At 31.5% G+C, this 24,958-nt stretch overlaps 1 protein-coding gene across 8 annotated transcripts in view; it reads left to right on the top strand.

The window, feature by feature from the left end:
- The window catches only part of LOC126812564 (cadherin-23), a 64,003-nt gene that overhangs the window by 29,468 nt on the left and 9,577 nt on the right, over window positions 1–24,958 (top strand). For 5 of the 8 annotated variants that reach the window (XR_007675985.1, XR_007675986.2, XM_050539020.1 and 2 more), the window contains exons 3-32: window positions 598–687; window positions 2,500–2,571; window positions 2,812–2,984; window positions 3,519–3,569; window positions 3,727–3,816; window positions 4,448–4,537; window positions 5,017–5,148; window positions 5,517–5,639; window positions 6,465–6,543; window positions 7,526–7,546; window positions 9,088–9,206; window positions 10,089–10,292; window positions 10,555–10,716; window positions 13,137–13,301; window positions 13,447–13,511; window positions 13,943–14,180; window positions 14,275–14,520; window positions 14,800–14,872; window positions 15,369–15,823; window positions 15,918–16,056; window positions 16,910–17,116; window positions 17,552–17,865; window positions 18,244–18,783; window positions 19,347–19,538; window positions 19,918–20,155; window positions 20,962–21,278; window positions 21,539–21,775; window positions 22,998–23,086; window positions 23,600–23,686; window positions 24,416–24,484. Coding sequence is in view for 6 of the 8 variants with exons in the window: in XM_050539020.1 (XP_050394977.1) it covers window positions 606–687; window positions 2,500–2,571; window positions 2,812–2,984; window positions 3,519–3,569; window positions 3,727–3,816; window positions 4,448–4,537; window positions 5,017–5,148; window positions 5,517–5,639; window positions 6,465–6,543; window positions 7,526–7,546; window positions 9,088–9,206; window positions 10,089–10,292; window positions 10,555–10,716; window positions 13,137–13,301; window positions 13,447–13,511; window positions 13,943–14,180; window positions 14,275–14,520; window positions 14,800–14,872; window positions 15,369–15,823; window positions 15,918–16,056; window positions 16,910–17,116; window positions 17,552–17,865; window positions 18,244–18,783; window positions 19,347–19,538; window positions 19,918–20,155; window positions 20,962–21,278; window positions 21,539–21,775; window positions 22,998–23,086; window positions 23,600–23,686; window positions 24,416–24,484 (5,069 nt within the window). In the remaining 2 variants the exon portion in view is untranslated. Of the gene's footprint in view, window positions 1–597; window positions 688–2,499; window positions 2,572–2,811; window positions 2,985–3,120; window positions 3,167–3,518; window positions 3,570–3,726; window positions 3,817–4,447; window positions 4,538–5,016; window positions 5,149–5,516; window positions 5,640–6,464; window positions 6,544–7,525; window positions 7,547–9,087; window positions 9,207–10,088; window positions 10,293–10,554; window positions 10,717–13,136; window positions 13,302–13,446; window positions 13,512–13,942; window positions 14,181–14,274; window positions 14,521–14,799; window positions 14,873–15,368; window positions 15,824–15,917; window positions 16,057–16,909; window positions 17,117–17,551; window positions 17,866–18,243; window positions 18,784–19,346; window positions 19,539–19,917; window positions 20,156–20,961; window positions 21,279–21,538; window positions 21,776–22,997; window positions 23,087–23,599; window positions 23,687–24,415; window positions 24,485–24,958 lie in introns of those variants that run through there. The other 3 variants (XM_050539024.1, XM_050539019.1, XM_050539023.1) reach the window with 2 other exon arrangements.

The raw sequence follows: 24,958 nt of genomic DNA, 5'->3' as shown, positions 1-24,958 counted from the left end.
AACACATAAGGAGCGCACTTTTGTGTCACTCGAGCAGACAAGCTATCTTTTCTATTCATGAAAAGTCATATAAAGTTGAGAATTAGTAATAAACAAACATTTTTTTGTTTATCTTATCATTCAATATTACATTTTTTTGTGTTGCCAATATATATATATATATATATATATATATATATATATATATATATATATATATATCTATCTACATGTTAAATGCTAAAGGCATTAAAAGCAAATTAAAACATTGATTTCTATTTAGAAAATGAAATCATTTATGACAGAGTATATATGACCTCTTTTCTATTAGGTTGATTACTTTCCAATATTAAAGGTGATTTATATAGTTTTCTTATTGAAATGCAAACGGTCACAGTTTGTCTGTAGAATAATTCAGGTCAAACCATTCATATGGGTTTTAGTTTCAATAACCTACTAACACTATAAATGGGGATAAAACCAATGATTTTGAGACAGGTGCATGTACTTTTTATTTGAAAACTACATACTTTTATCAATCTTTAAAAATAGAATAAGAATTGTTCATAATATTGTTCAGTTATTCTTGCCCATCAATTTTTGTTTTATTTATTCCAGGAGGTATAATGGCAGGATGGTCGCTTTTTCAAAATAAAATAAACCAAAGATTTCTTAGTATTCTGTTACTAAGCCTTGTGATACAATTAGGTAAGTCCATGTACATTTATGTTAATAATTCATTTTTAGGAGTTCATACATGTAGATAGCAAAATTCTTTTTAAATTTTATTGGGCTTGTACCGTGTGTTTATTAGCTTTATTCTTGATTCAATTTAATCTGGTGTTTTTATTTCAATGCTTTGTCGTAGATCTCAGCATTTTATGTTTGTCTGCACAAATATGATCTCATACATGTGTAATAGAAACAATTATTTGGTATTCATGAAATTGTAAATTTCCCCGTATATCCCAGTAATTGGTTGGGTATTTTATTTGTTTACATCATTGATATTGTCTTTAACTAGTCACACACATTCTTTCTTTGTGTATATCAAACAGCACTTTTACTAGGTAAAACTACTACTGTTGTCTTCTTATATTTAGTTAGCGTCTACCTTGTTTACCTTAAGATGTTTTTAAGACGCCCATGGTTTTTCTTTTCTTCACTATAAATCTAAAAAACATATTTAACAGAATTTTAGCCATGCTTGTCTCTCCATAGCTTAACATCAACATTTTCAAATGGTGACTAACATAAAACACTCATACTTAAGTTGACCATATGCGTAGAATGAAAGTGACCATAATATATTCAAATTATTGAGTATACACAAAAATCGGAACTAATAGAGAATCTTTTGAAAACAGAAAATGTATTTAGATGCTGATATTAAAGATACAGATAAGTAATTATTAACCTTTTAATGGTACTCTTCTGACATTAATGGGTTGCGAATGAAATCAATAATTTTAATTCTGCTTACATGTTTAGATAGTATCATAGATATTATTGTTTTAAACTAATGATTTATCATTGAAGTTTAAACATAACATTAATTTAAGACATTGCTGTGAAAATTAAAGGCACACATACACACACACAAATTCCAGACTGTTTGATGGGACCAGTTTTGACTTCAGTCAAATTGATGCATTTGATATTAAAATAAGTTGATATACAATAATAAATAGAATACAATATGAAAAACAAATTACCATTTTTTCCAATTTTTCATCAGTAAATATACCAACTTATTCAGGGATTAAGAAGTATAAGTTAGTATTTTTACTGTAGAAATGTTGGATAAAATGATGGCTCTTTGATATTTTATTCTATTTATTATTGTATATCAACTTATTTTAATATCAAATGCACATCACTTTGATTTAAGTCAAATCACGTTTTTAGCTTGTGGATCCTCTATCTGATTTTGATTAAACTTAAAATATTTGTTTATATCCCAAAGATTTCAATTCCTTTTGATATTGACGCATGCTGGACCATATGACATCCTCGATTATGGTCCCTTTATTGTACGAAAATCACTCTTTTTTTTCTTGTTCTCTGTCCATCTCTTGCAAAATGTGGGCATATCTTGCATAGTGAACGCTTGTTGTCTGATTTTGATGATGAAATTTAATATATTTATTTATATCCCAAAGATCTCGATTCCTTTTGACATTGATGCATGCTGGACCATAACATCCTTGATTATGGCCCATTTATTGTACGAAAATCACTCTTTTTGCTTATTCTCTGTCCATCTCTTGCAAAATGTGGACATATCTTGAATGCCGAACGCTTGTTATCTGATTTTGATGAAACTTAAGATATATGTATATATCCCAAAGATCTTGGTTCTTTTTGATATTGACGCCTGTTCAACCGTAACATCCTGGATTATGGCCCCTCATGATTGTACACAAAAATTGCTTTTTTAGCTTGTTTTCTGTCCATCTCTTGTTTTGTACATTGTAAGATACATGTATATGTACTAATGAGATTAAATTTATATTACAGTTACCGCTAATAACCCTCCATATTTTATAAAATTCGAAAGTGCATTAGTTTGGCCAGAAGACACAGCTGTTGGTATGTAAACATTTTGGACAAAATCTGTTTTGCCATTATATTTGTTTTAATCATGCAGTTGTTTTAAACTTTGTGCAGAAGAGAAGGTCTATTTAATGCAAAATAATTTAATTTTACAAGTATGTTGCTGCTGATACTATGATCTAGATTTGATTCGTTGAAAGAAATTGATTGATGATCCATTAGTGTATTTCAAATTAATTTGTTTGAATAATACAACTTTAGTATTGCTTTTTGTAGGTACAATTTTAGGAAACTTAACTGGAGTAGATACAGATGGACCAGCTCCATTAGAATTTAAAACTGATACAACAGATACAGGAAATCTAGTAGAATTAAGTCCACCTCGTGATTTAGGTTCTGGTACCAGAATAGTTGATATTAAATTAAAAGCTGTTTTAGATAGAGATTATGTAAGTTATTCATATTTTTATTCGAAATGTAATGAAAGGCATATATTATACGATTAACTCAAACTAAAATCATGTAATAAAGGACACAAGATGATGTGTTTATAATATTGACCCATCTATGAATAAATCATGATACCAGAATAGTTGATATTAAATTAAAAGCTGTTTTAGATAGAGATTATGTAAGTTATTCATATTTTTATTCAAAATGTAATGAAAGGCATATATTATACGATTAACTCAAACTAAAATCATGTAATAAAGGACACAAGATGATGTGTTTATAATATTGACCCATCTATGAATAAGTCATGAAACATTATGGAAACACTACATAAAAGGTGGATCCCAGGGATTAGGAAAATGTTGGATTCTAATTTTAAAAAAAGGGCCATATGATATATCCACATTAATAAACACTTTAGTCATTGGAATATATCCAGCACAGTAAGATATGCAAGACTGCTTACAATTTTTTACCTAGTCTGAAACTAAACTGATTAAGTTATTTAAATGATATTTTCTTCTTAACAGGAACCGAGTGAAAGACAGCTATTCTTTAAAGTTTCTGATAAAACCAGTGAGGTAAAAACTATTTGATATCTACAAATGTCTAAAAAAAAGCCATTAATTTTATTTCATTTACTTAAATGAACAAGGATATCTTTAAATAGAATTAGTTTATGTGTTTATGCAAATTGTAGATTTATCTCTTTGCTTAAAAATTATTTATTATTTTCAGATTCCGGCTAAAATCACCTTATTTATTCGTGATGTAAATGATGTTAAACCACAGTTTAAAAATTTACCCTACAAGGCAACAGTTAATGAGGTAAACATTTAAAAATCATTAAATCTAATGGAAATGCATTAGGAGTGAGTTTATCTTTCAATCTGTTTACTTTTTAATCTTAAGTTTATGTTGACCTTTGTTGTTTGAAAACTATTGGTTCAAGCTCCTGTAAAATATATAACATGAGAATGTAATATATGTATAGGAATACTTCATCCTGTTGAACTTACTGTCAATATTAGAATTCAGAAATGATAAAACACAAGTTGAAAAAGTGTTTACTTTCTTTGCACCTGAACAGATTCCACAAGCTTGTGCCAAGAGAAGATTAGTTGACAAGATGCTTTCTAACTTGTATCTGTGAATTTACACAAAAAATCTGTTACAAGAGAAATTCAAATCAATATTGTTGAATAGCTCAGTAAAAAGATTAAAAATTTATAATATTTTCAGTTAATGCTAATTTGACAATAATTTAAAACTAATTGGTAAAGTATTGAAACTATTTTTTTTTTTTCTAAGGTGACACTTCTATTAGTAGGTCTAAATATGCAAAATGTTTTGCCAGGTTTTAATTTTTGGTCACTCTTCAGGATAACATTGAGGATGTGAAAACAATCAGACGTCTGTCATGCATGTTACTAACATATTGTTTTATGTGTGATTTTAGAGTGTCTCTCCAAATACTGTTATGTTTATGGGGGTAACTGCAGATGATCCAGATAATGGTAGAGGAGGAACTGTTCAGTACTCTATGGAGGTAGGAATAATAAATATTTGTTGTCACACATGTAGACCTATGTGTACATTAATTGCCATATTTATTCTGAAAAGTCAGTATATTAAAGTCTCTGAAGATCATGTAAGGAATTTTGAATCCCTTTCAAACTACAATATTGCAAAAATTGAATGTTTAAAAGGAATATCAGCCCAAAAGTCATTCAATTCTTTTTAGTATCTACAAAGATATACTGAATTGAAAATTTTACAACAGATAATTAATAAAGCTTCAGATAAAATATCCATTTCCCCAAAGTAGTCAGATTTTTCTTGGTTATTATTTGGAACACTAATACAAATTCAGTATTGTTCATAACAAGAATTGTATTTTATGAGAAATCTGTAAAGAAATATACCTGCACATGTATGTTTTTCACCCGGTACAAAATCATCATGTCCTTGTTGATCATACATGTGTATGCCTGTAAGAAAGTGAATTTAATGTATGTAATATTTCAGACTGATGCTCAAGCTGCAGATGAAGATTATAGAACCACATTTGAAATAGACCCAATAAGTGGTAATATTACTGTAAAAAAGCCACTCAACTATGAAAAACATAATTTTTATCAGTTTAAAATAAAAGCTGTGGTAAGTATTTAACTGATTTTACCAGAAATGTTTTAAATGAAAGAACTGAAGTTTTTATTAAGTGGACATAATATGTTCGAATGAAAAAAAAGATTTAAATGCACTAAATCGTTGGCAAAAATGTATGTTTATACAAAAGTGTCCTCTCTCCAACCGTTGGACATGTTTGACTTAGCTGCTGATATAACTGATGTAGCACTTGCAGACGATTAGTGTAAAAATGCAAGACTTTTTAAGTCCTCCCCATTATGTTTGATCATCCTGGCGCTTGGGCTTTGTAACACTGTCAATATACAATGAGAAAATCCCAATATTGAGTTATAGTGTTCTGTCTCTGTCAAAAGTAATTACCAGTATGTCTTTTACAGGATGGTATAGGACTAGAAGCTGAACCAGCAGATTTTGTTGTTACAGTTTTAGATGTTCAAGATACGCCACCATATTTTGTAAATCTACCATATAGTGCTGAAGTTAATGAAAGTGTTAGCATTGTGAGTGAAGTATTTGATTGCTAATCCTAATCAGTTTGCGAAATAAAATTTAACAGTTTTGAGTTTCTGAGGAAGCAATTTTTTCATGATATGTTTGTCAGATAGCAGATGGACTTGAAACATGAAGTAGTAACATATTATTTCAAAATTTTGTAGTAGTACTGTTTTGATTTTTAAAAAAAGTAGAACTTCAGTGACTATATGTACTTCTGTGAACATCCAAGCCTCCAAAAACCTTTAGTCAAATTTTTAGCCCTATACAAATATCATTAGCCAAATCAAAAACTTGTAGCCAAATTTTTTATTCATTTGTTATTTTTTTTACATACAAAGTAAATGGTTAAATGAACTTATTTAGTAGACAAAAGTATTATTTTATTCCTCCCAGAATGTACTAAAGTTCACAAAAAAAATTAAATAGAATTATGAAGTATGCTTTCAGACCCTCAATTTAAAATTGAGCCTTTGTCAGTTTGTATATGAAATACTAAATTTTTTGTTCTGATGCCGATAATAAGTTCATAAAGACCGGTATGATTGAGACTGGATACTAAAAATAGACACTACAGTGATGCAAATGTTGATGAAATCGACGTTTAGTTCAGAAATACTAAAATTTTTGTTCCGATGAAATCGACATTTAGTTCAGAACGTACAGATTTACAGTATTTTAGTCCCTAGAAATTCATTCATCAGATGTCAGATTTTATTTCCAAAGGAAGGACTTATCACTATTGGCAAATTGGTGAATGCCTAGGGCAGTCACTTGTTGATGAATGTTTGTTATACCTCATACTGATTTAAACTATACTGTATATTTAACAGGGAACATCTATTCTACAAGTTTCGGGTTTAGATGGTGATAGAGGAGTTCCTAATAATTTAACTTACAGCTTTCTTAGAGGTAATACAAATCTATCATTACAAAATATTATTCTTGAAATTTGATGCACCTTTTTCCTCTTTTTCCCTACTGTATTATTCACATTCCTTGTCTACTTCTTGGTCATAGAATGACTTCAATGATTTGATCTTTGATATTAACCGGTTGCAATAAATTATCCTTACAAAAGTGAAAATGTTTTGTTAAGAGTAATTCTTATAAATATTAGTTAATCAAATAGTTTAAATTTAAAAAGAAAATCAATAGCACAGTTGAATTAAAACCTAATTAATGGATATAGTATGTACATGTACTGCTAACTTGTAATCTGTGTGAAGGCCCATGTTTCAGAATAGATTTTGACTTGAGTGTCTTTTGATGTATGCTAGGCTTGTAAAATATTGGATGCTATCACACAACAACAATAAATTGTCCTCATAGCTTGATAATGTTCAGAGAACACTCTTCAAAACGTCGCTCAAATAGATAAGTAGCTGTTTTTCCATAAGTATGTGTATAGTTTATAACAAATTGTTAGCTACTTGAACCCTTAAATAAGAAGTGGTATCAGGTGTTCTATAAGGACTAAAGCTATCGCACTCTGTCTCATGCACTACACATATACTACATGTAGCTAACTGGAGCAATTATTTTGACCTCAATTTCAGAAAATGAAGTTTTAGCTACCGAGATTAATCTTGTATGCTATATATGCCGTAAAATATAAGCTAGATGAGAGAGCTTAATCACAAATTCCTTTTCTATTGTTTTGTAAAGTAGACACAGTCATTGTTTTGATAGGAAGTCACACACAAATTTTCTTAAACAATAATCCTGGGAAACCTGTTTGTATAAAACATATAAAAAACTATCCTCAAAAACAAACATTGATTGCTTTCTTGAACACATTAAATGAGTTCACTTTGTTTGTCTTTTTTATCAGTTTCACATTCCACTGAGGCTATCAATTTATTTTTTTTATGATTATCACCATTTATTGCAGATGTAAATGTTTTTGGCACAGGTTTGTTTATAATGTGATGAAATATATGAATAAACTATCACATATATTAACCAATATAATTATTCTGCCTTTTTATTTTTGGTTCATCTTGACTTATAGAAACCTTTTCATTTACAGTCATTCTCCCATAGGCTACCATTATATCATTTAAAGATACATTCCCGCGTACAAACTGGGTGATTTGATGATATATTTGGACTAAAAACATATTCAAACTAATTAATTTATCATAAATTTGCTTCAAATCCTTCTCAAAACATTGTAATTGCCAAGGAATACCCTGCTATAAAAAATCTATCAAAAGAAGTCATGTTTGTGTCACGTACATGACTTACCTCTCTTGGGTACCTATATCGATGGGTGCGAAGTCAGAGGAGAATTCATTGCATACTCAAAACGATGTTGTCTTTAATCGCTGACTATTTATTACAAATATTGAATCCTAATTAAATTCTCGGATTATCCACTGCCCGCGTCTTTTTCCATGATTTTTATCTCAAAAAGTGTTGTACGTCTAATTCTTCATAAAATTTATCAACATACGTACATCAAGCACTCAATCTTTGCGTGCAACCTTGGACGTCATGCGTGCAGATATTCCCAATCGTCGGGCTGTTGATTTGGGGAACCCTTACATTTTTGTCCTTTAAAGGCTCCATGAGTGTTTTTCAGGGAATCCAGTAATTTTCTAGCAAGATTGGATATCTTTACTTTCCATATATACCAAAATTGCCATACTTTTATTGGAAATAACCAACCGATAAATACTTTTCTGGGAACCTATCTTTAACATTTTATTAATAACAGACAATTCCTATTTGGTGTGTAATCATGTACTTCCAGCAAAATAGTCATAAAGATATGTAATGTAGATGGTTCTTTATTTATGGCCTGCCTTAACAAATAACATTAATGTTCAGTTTGCTGTTTTAATAACGATTTCATATCATCAGATTCATCTTCTTCATTCATTGGTTACTTCAAAATAGTTTCAATCATGTTGAATTCAACCTTTTAGTTATTTTAACTGTTTTATTTGCATATATAACATCCTGCTAACGATATTAGTTTATTTGTTCTCATATATTATATAATCTCATGCCTAAAAATGTTTCTTTATTAGCATTTATATTTATATAACATTGATATGGATGCATACGTACAGTATGTTAATTTTAGCGTTTGCTTATGATCTCACTTATCAGACTATAATTTTCTCCGGTTTTACACTGTGGGTTTATTTGGTAATTTTTAAATAAGAGAAAACTATGTTAATACAGTTAATGAAATAAATATCTATGATTAAGTTGTGAAATATGACAGTGGGACCTGAGGCTTGAATATGGATAAGTTATTTAGATTACTGGTAATTCCAGTTAAGACTTATTAGAAGTAAAATAAAAAAATGTCCGCAAGATTTAATTATTTATTACTACAGATAAATAGAAATATAACTATAAATAAAAATATAACTACATGTTGATATCAGCTTGTGTTAGAGATAACATTTAATTTAATTATATATTTTGTTTATTTTGAAGGAGATTATGAGAAGTTTAATATAGATAGTTCTACTGGTGTTATAACTGTTAAATCACCCTTAGATCGAGATTCACAAGAAGTTAGAAATAGAGGTGGTGTTTATGCTATGTATGTTGAGGTAAGAAAGAACCCAGACCAATTTAAAGTCTTTTTAAAAAAAAGCCCAGGATTTGAAATTAATTAATTACATTGAAAATTCAAACCATGGTATGTTAGAAAGTAAACACGAAGTAGAACCATTTTACTGCAGCTTGAGTTCTCTGGAGAACTATGCCAAATGTTGCATTTGAGTATAAACCTGTATCAAGTAAAAAGTTCAGGTACAACTTTTAATACACAAAACATTAGCATTTTGTGTTAAGAGTGAACTTTCTAATTTTATTGCATAAAAATGACTTTTATTTTACATATTCCCTTTAGTGTAATTTCTCATGTGGATGTGGTCTTGTCCATGATTTCCCTAAAACTAAAGTTTAAACAATCTGTTTGGAAAATACAATTGGATTACTTCAGAGACGCATTATGTAAGATTTAGATAAAAAGTTGGTCGTTCTTGCTATAATAGTTCAAAAATAGATAATAAAAATTGAAAATATTGTAAATTTTATTCAAATTACATTATTTTGAGCAAAGTTATGAGTGTTTAAAGTTTGACAATATTGTCTCGGTTGTCAAGTACCATTGCTATGATAATAAACAAGGTCTTGATTAAATTATTATCAAATGGCGATTGTGTTTTAATCCATTCCAAATCACGGCCAACTGTGGTATGTTGAGTTGGTCATGTAAATAACTGACTAATTAATCATTTAATTTATATAACATTTAAAGCCAAATAAAAGAACTGCAATAGGCAGATTTATCTTTGACAAAATGTATATTTAAGTTATAGAAATCACTGTTTTAGGACAAGCTGTCTTTATTTCTACCTGTCTTCAGTCAGAATGTGATAAATATATGCTAAACTGATCTTTAATAAATTGTTAATGTCCATTTTCAGGCTTCAGAAATTGTTCCAGCAAATCAAGTAAATAATGGCTTAACAACAGCCAGTACCCTGGTGACTATAACAGTTGAAGATGTCAATGATAACTCGCCTGTATTTAATAAGATAAATTATAAAGCGCAAATCCTAGAGAACATGCAGAATGGTGTACCTGTTACATTTGTTAATGATGTAATGAGAGTCTCAGACATAGATCAGGTTTGTGTAAAAATAACTAATACAAAAAAATGTTTCCTGTGAAATTCTCAGATGCATGGGAAGTGGTATTAGCTGTTATAGAATGACATGTGTTGGGCCCTGCTCACAGTTTCCAGTACTGAAGCTAATTTTAATGGAAGGTGGTGAAGTAAAGAGTGTTCACTGTTACATAGGTTTGATGAGAGAAGGATTAAAGCTAATATAAATGGTATCAAATATTTGTTTTTCAAGAGGTTTTTATGATTTATGTTGTTTCTTGTAGGGTACCAACAGTCATTTTGTTCTAAGTGTAGAACAGAATGGTCAGCCATATTATGATTTTACACCTCTACCTCAAGAAGTTTATTCTGAATCTACCATTTTACTGAGAGTAAACAACTCAAACAACTTGGATTATGAGAAGAATCCTGAAATCATCTTTCAGGTAAAATCTTACTAACATAATGAACTGAATTGATATATTGGTTAGATGTTAATTAATGAACAATTTTGCTTTTGTATTATGTTAAATTCTTTTGCTGTGATGTATATTGCATTTAATGGATATATAGGTCAAAGGATACAGCGATTTGATGCAGGACTTTTATTTGGGCTATTCATTTCACACAGTGTTTACTGCTATATGAAATCATTTACTAAGAAACCTATTGATCAGGAAAGTAAGATATAATAGATATACGTTTATATTTCAAAGATATTGGTTCCGTTTGATATAAGTGCACTTCAGATTGTAACTTCCTGGATTATGGGCCCTGATTATATACAAAAAATCGCGTTTTCAGCTTGTGGACTCCTAGAGGTCACAATTTTTATATGATTTTAAAAAATGTTGATATATATTAATGTTACACCATAATTATGGTTGAGTTTGTATTTTGTGAAAATCGGACCAAGACTGTCTGACGGAATGGCCACTGCTCTTAACGCAAATAGTATAATAAGCATGTAATACCAAGGTCACAATTTTTATACACCCACATTTTCATGTGGACGTATTATGCCGTCACTTCTGTCCGTTCGTCCACAATTTGATTGAGGACACTCTACAGGTCACAATTTTTATCCGATTTCGACGAAACTTGAAATATAGGTCAACCTCCCAAAGATCTTGGTTGCTTTCGATATTGGCATGTATCAGACCATAACTTCATGGATTATGACCCCTGATTGTACGAAAAATAACGTTTTTATACGCCCACATTTTCATGTGGATTTATGTTGTTGTCGCCCCTGTCCGTCTGGACGTCCACAATTTGTTTGTGGACATTCTACAGGTCACAATTTTTATCCAATTTCAACAAAACTTGAATTATAGGTTTATCTCCCTAAGATGTCGGTTCCTTTCCATATTGGCATGTATCGGACCGTAACTTCATGGATTTAGGGTCCTGATTGTACGAAAAATCACGTTTTTAGCTTGCGGACCCTATAGAGGTCACAATTTTTATCCGATTTTGTTGAAACTTGAAATGTAAGTTTATAACTCAAAGATCTTGGTTCTTTTCGATATTCGCTCATATCGGACCATAACTTCCTGAATTATGGCCCCTGATTGTACCAAAAATCACGTTTTTAGCTTGTGGACCCTATAGAGGTCATAATTTTTATCCGATTTAAAAAAACGTATTGTTATATCGTAAAAATATGGTATATCAAGGTTGTGGACCCTCTAGAGGTCACAATTTTCTTCTGATATTGATGAAACTTTACTACCCAAAGATCTTGGTTCCTTTTGATGTTCGCGCATATTGGAAAGTAACTTCCTGAATGATTATCCGATTTAAAAAAGCGTTCGAATATATCACCGTTTAACCGTGATGTTTGTTGAGTTCCATTTTCCTGAAAATTGGGCCAAAACTGCCAGACAAAATGGCTGCCCCTCGTACGCAAATAGTGTATAACATCTGGTATATCAAGGTTGTGGACCCTCTAGAGGTCACAATTTTGATCCGATTTTGATGAAAGTTGAAATACATGTTTATAACACAAAGATCTTGGTTCCTTTTGATATTCGCGCATATCAGATTGTATCTTCCTGAATTATGGCCCTTGAATGTTGAAAAAGTCACGTTTTTAGCTTGCGGTCCATGTAGAGGTCACAATTTTTATCTGATTTAAAAAAAACCTTGTGAATATATCACCATTGCAAAAGATCTTGGTTGCTTTTGATAATCGCATATATCTGAAAGTAACTTCCTGGATTATGGTTCCTGATTGTTCGAAAAATTGCATAGCTTGTGGATTCTCTAGAGGTAACAATTTTTTTTTCCAATTTTAAAAAACATTTAAATATATCACCATTCCACCATAATGAAGGTTGAATTCGAATTTTGGGAAAATCGAAATGAAACTGCCCGACAAAATGGCCGCTCTTTGTATGCAAATTCTCTAGAGGTCGCAATTTTTTTTTCCGATTTTAAAAAACGTTTAAATATATCACCATTCCACCATAATGAAGGTTGAATTCGAATTTTGGAAAAATCGAAATGAAATTGCCCGACAAAATGGCTGTTCTTTGTATGCAAATTGTGTAAAAGTATGCTAAGAAGGTTGTGGACCCTCTAGAGGTCACAATTTTTATCCAATTTTGATGAAACTTAAAACATATCTTTAATTCTTTATATTCCAAAGATCTCAGTCCCTTTTGATATTTGCGCATTTCAGACCATAACTTTCTGCATTATTGTCCCTGATTGTACAAAAAATCCTGTTTGTTTTTAGCTTGTTCTCTATCCATCTTTTGCAAAATGTGGGCGTATCCTACCTGGCAGCCGCTGGTTAGCATGTGCAAGAAGGAAGTTGTGGGTTGTACCCATCAAAGTAATTAAAATATATTTCATATAGGTTGTTGCTAGAGAGGTTGATACAGTAGAAAAACGGTCAAGTACAGCAACTGTGACTGTCACTGTTGAAGACATGAATGATAATGCTCCCGTTTTTCCTAATGAAACTTATGTTGTTAGAGTGAAAGAAAATACAGATATTAATACAGTTATTCAGACTATTCAAGTAAGTTTATTTGATGTTTATATCTGTAGTATAAAAATTTATTTATAGTTTACTCACATGTTCTAAAGTTAGACATAATGCTGTCCCTTTCTGTTAATATTATATTTTATTATCTTATTGTACAAATATTCATATTTTCTTGTAGGCAACAGATGCTGATGAAGGTGTATTTGGAAGTATCACTTATTCTATAAGAGGAGGAAATAACAAGTAAGCAATATTGAATTGATATCAAGATCTAAACTTACTACTTTTGTTTATCATTAGATATGTGGTTTAAGATGCATTATGTATATTTAGATAAAGGACTGGCTATTTTTGCTATAGTAGTTTTAAAATAGATAATGGTAAATGAATACATTGAAAATTATTTTATTCTGAGCGACGTTATGAATGTTTAAGGTTTTGACAAGAAACAGTGTAAATAGTCTTGATTGTCAACTATTATTGCTATGATAATAAATAATAATCAGGATTTATTGCTTAACGAAGAAATGGCAGACATTTTCTAATCCACTTAATATCTCAGCCATTCAGGGGTCTCGAGGGTTGATTATGGGGTTGTCATGTGAATAAATGTCTAAAGATTTACCATTTGTAAACTAACAAGTTTATGTTCAGGTATTGTTACTTATTTGTAGATTTGGTATTAATAAACAAACAGGAGGAATCTATATAGCAGCTTCACTGGACAGAGAAGAAACAGATGAATATTACCTAACAGCTGAAGCAAAAGATGATGGAGGATTACGTACACCAGTAGAAGTTAAAGTCATCATTGAAGATATGAATGATGAAAAACCTGTTTTCAGGCGGCAGGAATATGAGGCCATTTTGAGGGAGAGTGATTCTGATTTTCTTCGTCCATTGTTTGTAGAGGTAGGTTTGATTATTAATAATGTAAATTATAAACATCATTCTTTTCGATAAACTTTTACGTATCTTTTACAATGATAATTATTATATATTTTAGGCAACAGATGATGATCAAGTTAACACTGCTAATAGTTTTGTCAAATATAGAATAATTGAAACACCTGCAAATTTGCAAAATAATTTTACTATTAACCCAGATAATGGCCATATAACCATAACTATACCTATTGATTATGAGAAATTAGACCAATCTTTGAATAGTGTAGTTAATCTTAAAGTGGAGGCAATAGACCAGGGATCACCACCTCTTGCCTCAACAGTTAATGTCAGCATTGTAATGGAGGTAAGTAGTAGTTTGAAAGGGTAACAAAAGTGATAGTTTTCAAAATTCTCATTAGTTAAATTAAACACCAAAAAATAACATTCATATTGTTCTTAAATAATAAGATGAGAAAGAAAACAGATTGTGTAGATAATATTCTGCAGTAGACTAAATTTTTATTCACATTTTACATGATTAAAACTCAAAAGTATGAGTCATGTGAACATAACTGTGTCATTGTAGTTGAAATATGTAGAAAGCATAATTCTTAATATTTGCATTTGTTATATTTCAATTTAGGATCTCAATGATAATGCTCCTGTATTTGAACAAAATAAATATTCAGCTGTAGTTCCAGAAAACTCCACAGAAGGTATTTATGATAAAATTGTGCTTATGAGTGTCAATTAATGCTGTATGGAAGTTGACCACAATTAATTTAAATACCATAATTTTGACCATAATGTAGTTTAGGGGATACTCGATTGAACATTCCACATTTAGTGTCAATCGAGTGAAAAGGAAAATTTCCGTGTACAATGCATGTGCCGACTGCATAAAAAATATCTCAACCAATCATGACAACTGAAACATATTTGTTACTTAAAATATGTCACGATTCTACTCACACCACCTCAGCTGTCGGGACTGGCAGAACTGTGACAGGGCAGAATTCCATATCACTTGATTGCAATTCTGTCAATTTGGGACGTTTCGGACTGACAATCGAGCACCCACTTATTTTCATATTCAGAAGATTAAAGGGGAATAACTCTTCAAGAGATCATAAATTACCTCCCCTGACACATCATTGCTCTTGATAGTAACTTCATGTATTTTACAAAAAAATTGTCTAATTTGCATTGTAGGAACTGTTTTGTTAGTGGTTAAAGCTACAGATTTAGACGGTACCAACCCAAATAATGAATTTATCTATCGGATTGAAAGTGGTGCTTTGGACAAATTTAGGATTAACTTTGCTACAGGCGAACTAACAGTAGAAACTGGTGCCAAACTGAACAGAGAAGAAAAAGATGTTTATATAATGAATGTCTCTGCAATAGATAAAGGAACACCTCCACAGACTGGTCGATGCACTGTTGTTGTTAATCTTACTGATGTTAATGATGAAATACCCATATTTCAACAATCAAGTCAGTCTGTTACAATACCAGAAAGTGCAACTATAGGAGATGGTTTTGTTACATATGCTGCTACAGATGCTGATTTAAACAGTGAATTAAGTTATCAAATTATTAAAGATGGTTATAAAGCTTATGATGATAGAAATGAAGAAGTGGATGTTGAGAGTAATAATATCACAGTAAGTGGACATTTTTGACTTACGACTTGACATTCCTGATTTGATAGTATTGTGTTTGTATTTCTTTAATTTTAATATTCTTAATGTTTTGTAGGATTACTTTAATGTTATACCTAATACCGGAGTTGTGTATGTGTCTGCAAAGTTAGATAGGGAGATTGCTGAAAGAATTGTTCTGAAAATATTGGCCACTGATCTAGGTGCTTGGAGCCCAAAAATACAAACAGCAACAGGTATACAGAATCCTTTACTTGTAAAACACTTGACATGATATATTGAATTTAAAAAAGCTGATATAAAAAAAGAAAAATGTTCAGGCATTTTTAAAAATTTAAAGAATATCTCTATCCTTTTGTATATTGTGAAAAAGTTACGTCATCATTAAATCTGGCTTACTACATGTTACTTCATTATTATACGAATAAGCCCAGTGATTTTCAATGATTTGCAATAATTACTACCAGAGTTATGGTCCTTGATCACTTTGAAAAATCTTGTGTATGTTCTAGAGACCAAAGTTATCATCTGATTGACTTTAGATTGATAAACGGAGTTTAAGGTTTTGACTTTAGATTGATAAACGGAGTTTAAGGTTTTGAGACGAACAAGTACATGTATATTGATTTTCAATGAATTTTGATAACTTGAACAGCTAAATCCATGATATTAAATGTTTCGTATACTAAACGTTAGCATGGGGCAGAACTAAAAGCCAAACAATTTCTAATGATTTTCGGATAATTACTTAATGAGTTGTTACTCTTAATCAGATTTGAGTGTATTATAAACGTTTCATTACCGACAATAGAAAAAATATGCGACAACTCTTGTTGACTGCTCGGACGACTTATAGCTGCTGTGGGCGTATGTTTCGTTGCCTGGCAACCTATCTTTAATAAACGTTTTAGTTCTGTTATCTAACAAAAAACTGCTTTCTTGGTTCTTTATTCTATTAAATTCAGCTTCATCATAAAAAGAATTCAGCTTCATCATAAACACCTTTGAAGCAATTAAACCATATAGATGGTATAATCTACTAATAAAATTATATTATAGGTGTTTATATTTGTGTGGATTCATTTTCAGCTACATTAACTGTATTACTTGAAGACTCTAATGATAATGCTCCGGTATTTAAACCTAGTTCTACATATGTAGTAAATATATCCGAAGGTCAAGATATAGAGAGTGAAGCTTTAAGAGTAGAAGCCGTAGATCCAGACAAAAACCAACAAGTAACATACGATTTGGATACAATTGGTGATGTAAACTTCAAAATTGACCAACAGACAGGTAACTGAGTTATTTTAGTCTACGTTATTTTTCTCATATAAGTTGTCTGTTGTTCCATCCGCCAGCATTGACACTGGGCATGGGATATGACTTAATCTATATTTCTTGGTTCTTAATTAAAATATTAATTATACCATAAGAGCTGTTGATCGTCATTTGATGGATATTAAATACCCTGCTTACACTTTGTGAAAGTTGAATCTCTATAATGAATATCGATTAAAAATGATGGACCTCTTTTTAATCCTTATGATTCAAAGCTGAAGAATTATCAACCATTGATATTTTGATTTTGTTTTCCATTTTGAATGTTTCTCTTGTAATTTACAAAAATAAGCTTTATTATAAGCGTGATCTCATTTTTACCTTTTCAGTTGCTTTGGTATATAGAAGATACATATATGAATTACTCAACTAAGTCACATATATTTTCAGGTATTATAAGAATTAAGAAGAAATTGGACAGAGAGTTAGAACCAAGTTTAACATTTGTTGTAGTAGCAAGCGATAATGGAAACACACCTATGATTTCATCAGCTACTGTCTCAGTTAGTGTTCTAGATATCAATGACAATGCCCCAATATTTCTGCCCCATCCTCAAATTTATAGTGTTGGTGAGGATGCTCCTACAGGTACAGAAGTAGGTAAAGTAAAAGCTACAGATCCGGATGATGGTGCATTTGGAGAAGTATTTTACCTTTTAGAAGGTATTGACAGTGATGGTACATTTGATATTGATCAAGATCAGGTAAGACAAATAGATGTATATTGCTTTATAAATTAGTTTTATTATGATCATCTTATATAAAGTCTTCTGAAAGTAAAGCTTGCGATTCAGTGTTCATCATAAAACATAAAATGTGGTTTTAATTTCTTTTGAAATTCCCATTCTGGATAAAAGTCATTTGGCTGTAAAGGTAGACCCTGTTTCCCATAGTTGGCAATTTTAAACAATGTGTAAGCTTGTTATCTTGTAAATAGTCATGCAAATTGTGCCAATTTCCTAAGTGAATTATGCAAATGTTTATCAAAAATACCTGCATTATTTAAATCAAGTCTTTAAGATGATATAGATTATTAGATATATGTATTTGTTTGTAAATGAAATATGTCTATATTTTTTCAGGGTGTGATAACTGTTAGTAAAGAATTGGACAGAGAAGTAAAAGCAGAATACAGCCTGGTTGTTGTAGCTACAGATAACAAAGCTAACCCTAAAGATCAAAGGTCAAATAGAACTACAGTTACCATTCACTTAGAAGATGTCAATGATAATGCGCCACAGTACAATTTGAATATTTTGCCAAGTGCAAAATTTGTACGAGAGTCAGCAACTGTTGGTACAATTGTTGTCAATATACTGGCTACTGATAAAGATAAAGGAGAAAATGGAACTGTTCAATATTTCTTAACAGGTGATACAAATGCCACAAATGCCCAGGGTCAAGCCATTTTCAAAGTTGATCAAATATCTGGTACAATGTCTGTGAATGCTGATTTAAGAACAGCTACAGGTGTCCGATATGTGACAGTGAATGCTACAGATAAAGGCAACCCATCTCAATACAACACTACTGTTTTAGATTTTACAATAATAGATGATAATGACGATCCACCAACATTTATTAGACCAGATCCTTCTAATCCCCTTGTTGTTATAGAAGAGGTAATTAAGACATGAATATAAATGTTTTTGTATGAAGATTTTTTGTTTACATGTAATAACCTACCTATTTTCTAAAGGCTAAAACTATTTTGACATATTTTTACAGAGATCTTTGATTTATGCCATTATGGGAAAACATGTTTATTTAGAAACTTATATGCCATTCAGGTGATTGTTAAGCTACCTATCTTTGCAGAGACTTTTTTCTCAGCAGGCTAATCTTGGCAGTCTGAACAGGTTGGTTTGGAATTGCCGTCTTCAGCTATCTTAGGGCACATGTATTTCATTACATATTGTGGGCATTTGTGGTATCAAGTAGTTCATACCTATAACCTCTGATGTTTGAATTCTGCACTTTCCTGGCTTAAAAACACTGGCATTTCAAATTAGTTTATATATGGTCATCTAAACAGCATCTGTATTCATATTTTGAGATATGATAGTTTATAGCTGACTGTTAGTTATAGCAACTTGCGACATCAGAAATTGACATCCACTCCACACAATGCTATAGATGGTTAAATATGAATATTTATATTGTTTTATCTATGAATTTTTGATAGGGACAACCAGTCAATACTACCATTATAATGATCAGTGCTACAGATGATGATCAGGGGGAGAATGGGCAGGTTGTCTACTCTATTATACAATCTAAAACTAAACAGGACTGGAAGAAATTTCATTTGGATAGTATAACAGGAAGAGTTAGTAATAAAGAAGTACTTGACAGAGAAACACAGAAATTTTATGAGGTAATAATAGAAGCTAGCTTTAAAAAAGGTGTCTATTTTAGTTCAGTGTAAACTTGTTTGTCTTTGATTGATTGCATAGCTCATTATTCACCTTTGGAAATGAAAGAGAACTTCTTTTGTCAATATACACCTCTCTTGATTACACTGATTTAGCTGAAATAATGATAATGATAATAATCCTCATTTGCATAGATCAAAAATGCTCATGAAAGCTTCTTTATTTTAAGTGTAGAAGGTACATACCACACATAATCTAAAAAATCAAGAATACAAACTAGCTAGTACAAGACAGAAAATGTGAACATTGTTAGCCATAAAAGTCAATGGATCTGGGGGCTTTTTGTTTTATCTACAAAAAATGTTTGTTGTTTTTTTTCAGCTACAAGTACGGGCAACAGATAGAGGCAAGCCTAGAAACTATAGTACAGATCTATCAATGACTATTGAAGTAAAAGATGTAAATGATCAGGAACCTGAGTTTGATAGATCAAAGATTGAAACACCATATAAAATGAGTGTATTAGAAGAAAGTAATGCAGAATGTGTTGGAAATGTTTCTATAGCTGAAGACAAAGATTTTGACAGTAATTTTACAATCATATGTTATTATATTGTCAGTAAGTAAATCTATTTTAAATTTGTATTGAATATTTTGCTTTTTTTTAATGAAAAATGAATAAGAGAAGGAGGCGGGGGTAATATGGGCACGAGGTTAATATGGGCCACAGCCCCGACAAGCTTGTCATATGACATTTCTTTAAAATGTTATTTGCCATGACCTCTACATCCTCTAAACATGTGTAACACATCATAACAAGTTCACAGATCCATTACACAAAAAAGCTCAGTATTTTAAAAATTTCTTCTGTGTTAAAAGTCTTTTAGGGGTTAAAGACCATCAGTCCATTTCATGAAACATTTACCTTGTAAAGAAAATCTATTCTGAGCATTAAAATAGATTGTTACTGTAATACGGACATGCAAATTGGGGAAATATGAGCCATGGTTCATATTCCGTCCTAACCATTAAGAATAAATTGTCTATTGTGAATGATTTGTAGAATAAATCATGTAAGCTAAAATTAGCACCTAACATTGTCCTTATATTTTATAAATTGAAAGTTGAGTTCAGTAGCTTTAACTAGAAAGTTGATTTGTTTTAATATAACATTATACCTATGAAATATTCCACATCAAAAAATTATGTCCCATATTACCCCCACGCCCCCCCCCCTCCTCTTTTCAAATAATTATTTCACAAATTTTGATACTGGATGTTTATATATTTTCTTTGTACATAAACCACACCATAATCTCTTCTTTGCAGTCATAAAAAAGGTACGTTCTTTTATAAGCACTGTCATTGCTCTTGCACCCCCTCTCGCCAATACCCAGTGGTGATTATCATATTCTTATTTTTTAGGTACAGGCCTTAATGATACTTTCACCTTATCCCCATCAGGAAATCTTTGTTTAAAGAATAGTATAGATAGAGAGACGACTCCATATGTCTATCTAGTTATTCAAGCTTCTTCTAATTGTTATGAGGACAGAAGTTATACTATTATTCCACAAAATGCTGAAGTTCCACCAGAGTACAATGATGAAGATCCAACATTACTGTGGGTGAACGTTTCAATAACTGACATCAATGATAATTCTCCTAAGTTTAAAATGAAAGAATTAGCATTAGGTATTACTAAAACTACACAGTTTGGATCATTTGTATACAATTTAAAGGTAAGATTTTGTACTAGAAGCAGATATATTTTATTGATGAGGCACCATTCAAGCTTTCAAATGAAAGGGCACTTAACTTGATTTTATGGTTGTTATCAATATAATTCATTTGTTTATGATCGTTATTCTGTTTTAGACATTTTATTTGTAATTTATCAAGCTAATTACTTAAATTTCAATAGTTATTTGATAATTGGCTCGTATAGAATCATTCCTGAAAAGTCAATTAAAGTTATGATTTCGGTTTGTTTTATTTTCAGAATGAAGTTATTGATGCTGATTCAAATGCTTACGGAATAAATCAATTTAGTTTGATCAGTATTGACATTCAACCAGAGGAGTTAAGAAATGAATTAGACGGACAAGTTCCCTTTGTCTTATTCCCAAATGGAACAGTAAAAACTAACACTTATTTCCGTTCTACAATGTTTGGTTATTTTATCTTGTCCCTTGTGGCATCAGATAAAGGAAATAAAAATGACACAGCAAATCTAAGAGTGAGTATAGTATGCATATTTAATTTCATCAAATTATAATATAACTAATGTTCCCTTGCCGATTCTATTGTGCACCTTTCAAATTGAAAAACTGACCAATTTCCCTTACACGCATGAAACAGACTCAGTTTTATGTTTTATACACCCACATTCATAGGTGTACAAGCCCGGGGTGGGGGTGGGGGGGGGGCGGAGACAGCTGCCCTGCTAAATTTTAAGCAATCTGACTTTTCGGGCAAATGGGTAAAGTGAAAAAAAAATATATTATTTCATCCAGATGGAAACATAAAGTGCTTGAAATCTAACAAAACATTAATTTTACCTTTCTTTTAATTGAATACCATAAATTTGTACTGAATTGACCATGGATTAAACCATTTTGTCTGGAGCCACTCTACTTTGTGCGACATTTGTCGGCATCAATTATTATTTGGAATTCAGGTCGGCATAAAGTGGAATGTCGGTTACAAAACCATTGGACAACTTTGGAGTTGCTTAACTCACGGGCTATAATAGCAGCAAAACACATTTGCGACAGTTAAATTTTCAAAATTTTCTTAAGGAGGGTGAGGCCCCCATACCCCAAGACAACTGATTGGTTGTTTGGGATTAAGGTCAGCCACCTAAGGTAGGCTATATTGGACCACACTGAGGTTGCTGTATTCATGGGCTGGAATAGCAGGAAGTCATGTTTGCAACATTTAAAGTTTCAATATTTTCTCCGAACCTTACCGTCTCTGTGTACTGTAAATGATTGATTGGTTGATTGGAATTCAAGTCAGCAATCTTAATTAGACTATATTAGACTACTTTGGCTGGAATAGCAGGAAAATGTGTTTGCACTGTCAAATTTTCCAAAATTTTCTTGGGATGTCCCTACACAGTAAGTTCCACTCCTCCACTCTCGCAGAAGACTGGCGCCGCCGTCTGTAACTCAATGTTTTTTTAGGGTTCTTCCCCCCTAACTGTCATCGAACCTGTACGCCTATGCCCACATTTAATGTTTACAGATTTTGTTGTCATAATTGTTTAGAATCTTCATTATGTGACTTTGTATGTGAGCTCTGACTAGTTCGAATTTGAACAGTTTAATTTGTGGTTTGCAGAGTTACACCCTTGGGATAGTGAAAATATATGATGCATTTTTCACCAGATTTCTATAAAATAGTATGACACTCCAAACTACCTTGTAGATTCAAAACCTGTTTAACTGTATTTTCAGATTTCGTTGATAAATGATAACCAAAGATTAAAAGTTGTATTTAGAGAACGAGTGGAAGAAGTAGGAAAGTTTAAAGATGATTTTGCAAGGTAATCTATATTGACAGTTCTATTGTAACAATACATAATTGAATAGAATGAAACAAATAACATGATTAATGTACTAGACTATTTATTATGTCATATAAACAAATATTCTGGTTCTCAGATAAAGTCTGTCATTGAGTCAACTGGCGTGGTTTCGAATCCCCGGTTGTACGTGACAAGGAGTAGGGTCGCCTGTCCAACCTAGTGGGTTTTCTCCGGGTCCTCCGGTTTCCTCCCACTGCTAAAGACCCCTATGGGCAAGCGAATTATTGAAATAAAATTAAACCATATGTTAGTCCCGAAATGACCTAGTTTGTGTCGAGTGGATGTTAAACTCCATAATTCTCTCTCTCTCTCTCTGTGGTTCTCAGATACTTCCATGGGAATATGATTTTCTAGAACTAATCAGGGACTGACCTGTAAAATATTAAATTAATAGCAGAAAACTTTACAATATTAACAAATCAATGTACAACACTTTAGCAGTTTCTCTTAATTAATATTGGTATATTTCAGTGAGTTACAGAATATCACTGGTTACCGTATTGTGGTAGATAAAGTACAAACTCATGAAAATGATGCTGGAAAACCAGAAATTGATAAGTAAGTTGATATAATATATCTAAGTATATAATTTCATTGTTTGCAAAATATAAATAATACTTCTGTGGGAAATTACAAGGTATATACAGTTTACTAGCATTAAATAAACCAATCACTAAAGAATTGGAGACTAAAGGGGGATAACTCTTTTGTTTACAAATTAAAGGATACTGTAAAAGAATGTGAATCATATGAAAAGAAATAGATTTTGTAACAGACCATAATTTTATATACTACACATGTTCTGTGCATAATAGACTGATCATCTACTGAAACATCCCCTTGGGAGCCACAGTGATCCAATCAGTAAGACACTGGCTCACTAACCAAGAGATCTCGGGTTCGCTCCTGGTGTTGGCCAAGAAAGTTCCTCATGTTTTCCGGTGTGGTTCCCCTTTGTCTGGTGCAGGACAGAGGACAGCTGTCTAGTCATTTGGATGGGATAGAAATCCCAGGTCCCATGTACACATTGGTTTGCACATATAAGAATCCTTGACAGTTGGAATTTGAAATAAGAGTAGGCCGTAACACAGCTATCCGGGCAAAATTTCCCTCATAGCACACTGTATGGCATTTCTCCAACACACCTCGAATGATGACAATTTTAACCACCAATCGGAAAAAAATGGGGCTTGGGAATATCTATCTTTGATGGACGGTATAAATCAGTGTATGAAAACATCAATAGGGATGCTTGAAGACTAAAGTGAGATAACCTATGTCTTTCAGAACTGACATGTTTATACATGGTGAAGATCTATCAACTAATGAAGTTGTACCAGCTTATGATTTATTGAGGTCAGGCATTTGAACAGTTTGGTTTTACATATTAATACATATTAGTATTTTCATCATCAGAAACAGTGTAGTGTTACCTATAAATACATTTCATCGTAATATAAATTATGTTGCCTGTATAATAGTTACAAAAGCAAAATTGAAATTTTTTGTTAGCTTAATTTAAATTTTCCCTCATGTATGTACACTAACATTGAAGATATTTATAATTCATTGCACCACATTTCTGAAATATCCGTGATTCTGATTAGCTGAAATTCATTATTTCCTGTGATTATTGATGAAAATGAATGTGACTTTTAAAATACTCCTGAGCTCTATTTCTACTTTTAGGATACCATTGTTTAGTTCTATATGCTGTTAGGCCCTAGATTCTGACACACCATTACTCTATAACTGTTACATTAATAACTATATCTGGCCAAAATTTATTGAAATTTGATTAACATGTACATGTATCTCTTTATTTGTAAA

Source organism: Patella vulgata, chromosome 2 (assembly GCF_932274485.2).
Source record: "Patella vulgata chromosome 2, xgPatVulg1.2, whole genome shotgun sequence".
NCBI classification, from domain to species: domain Eukaryota; kingdom Metazoa; phylum Mollusca; class Gastropoda; family Patellidae; genus Patella; species Patella vulgata.
This window is presented reverse-complemented; position numbering and strand designations above follow the sequence as displayed.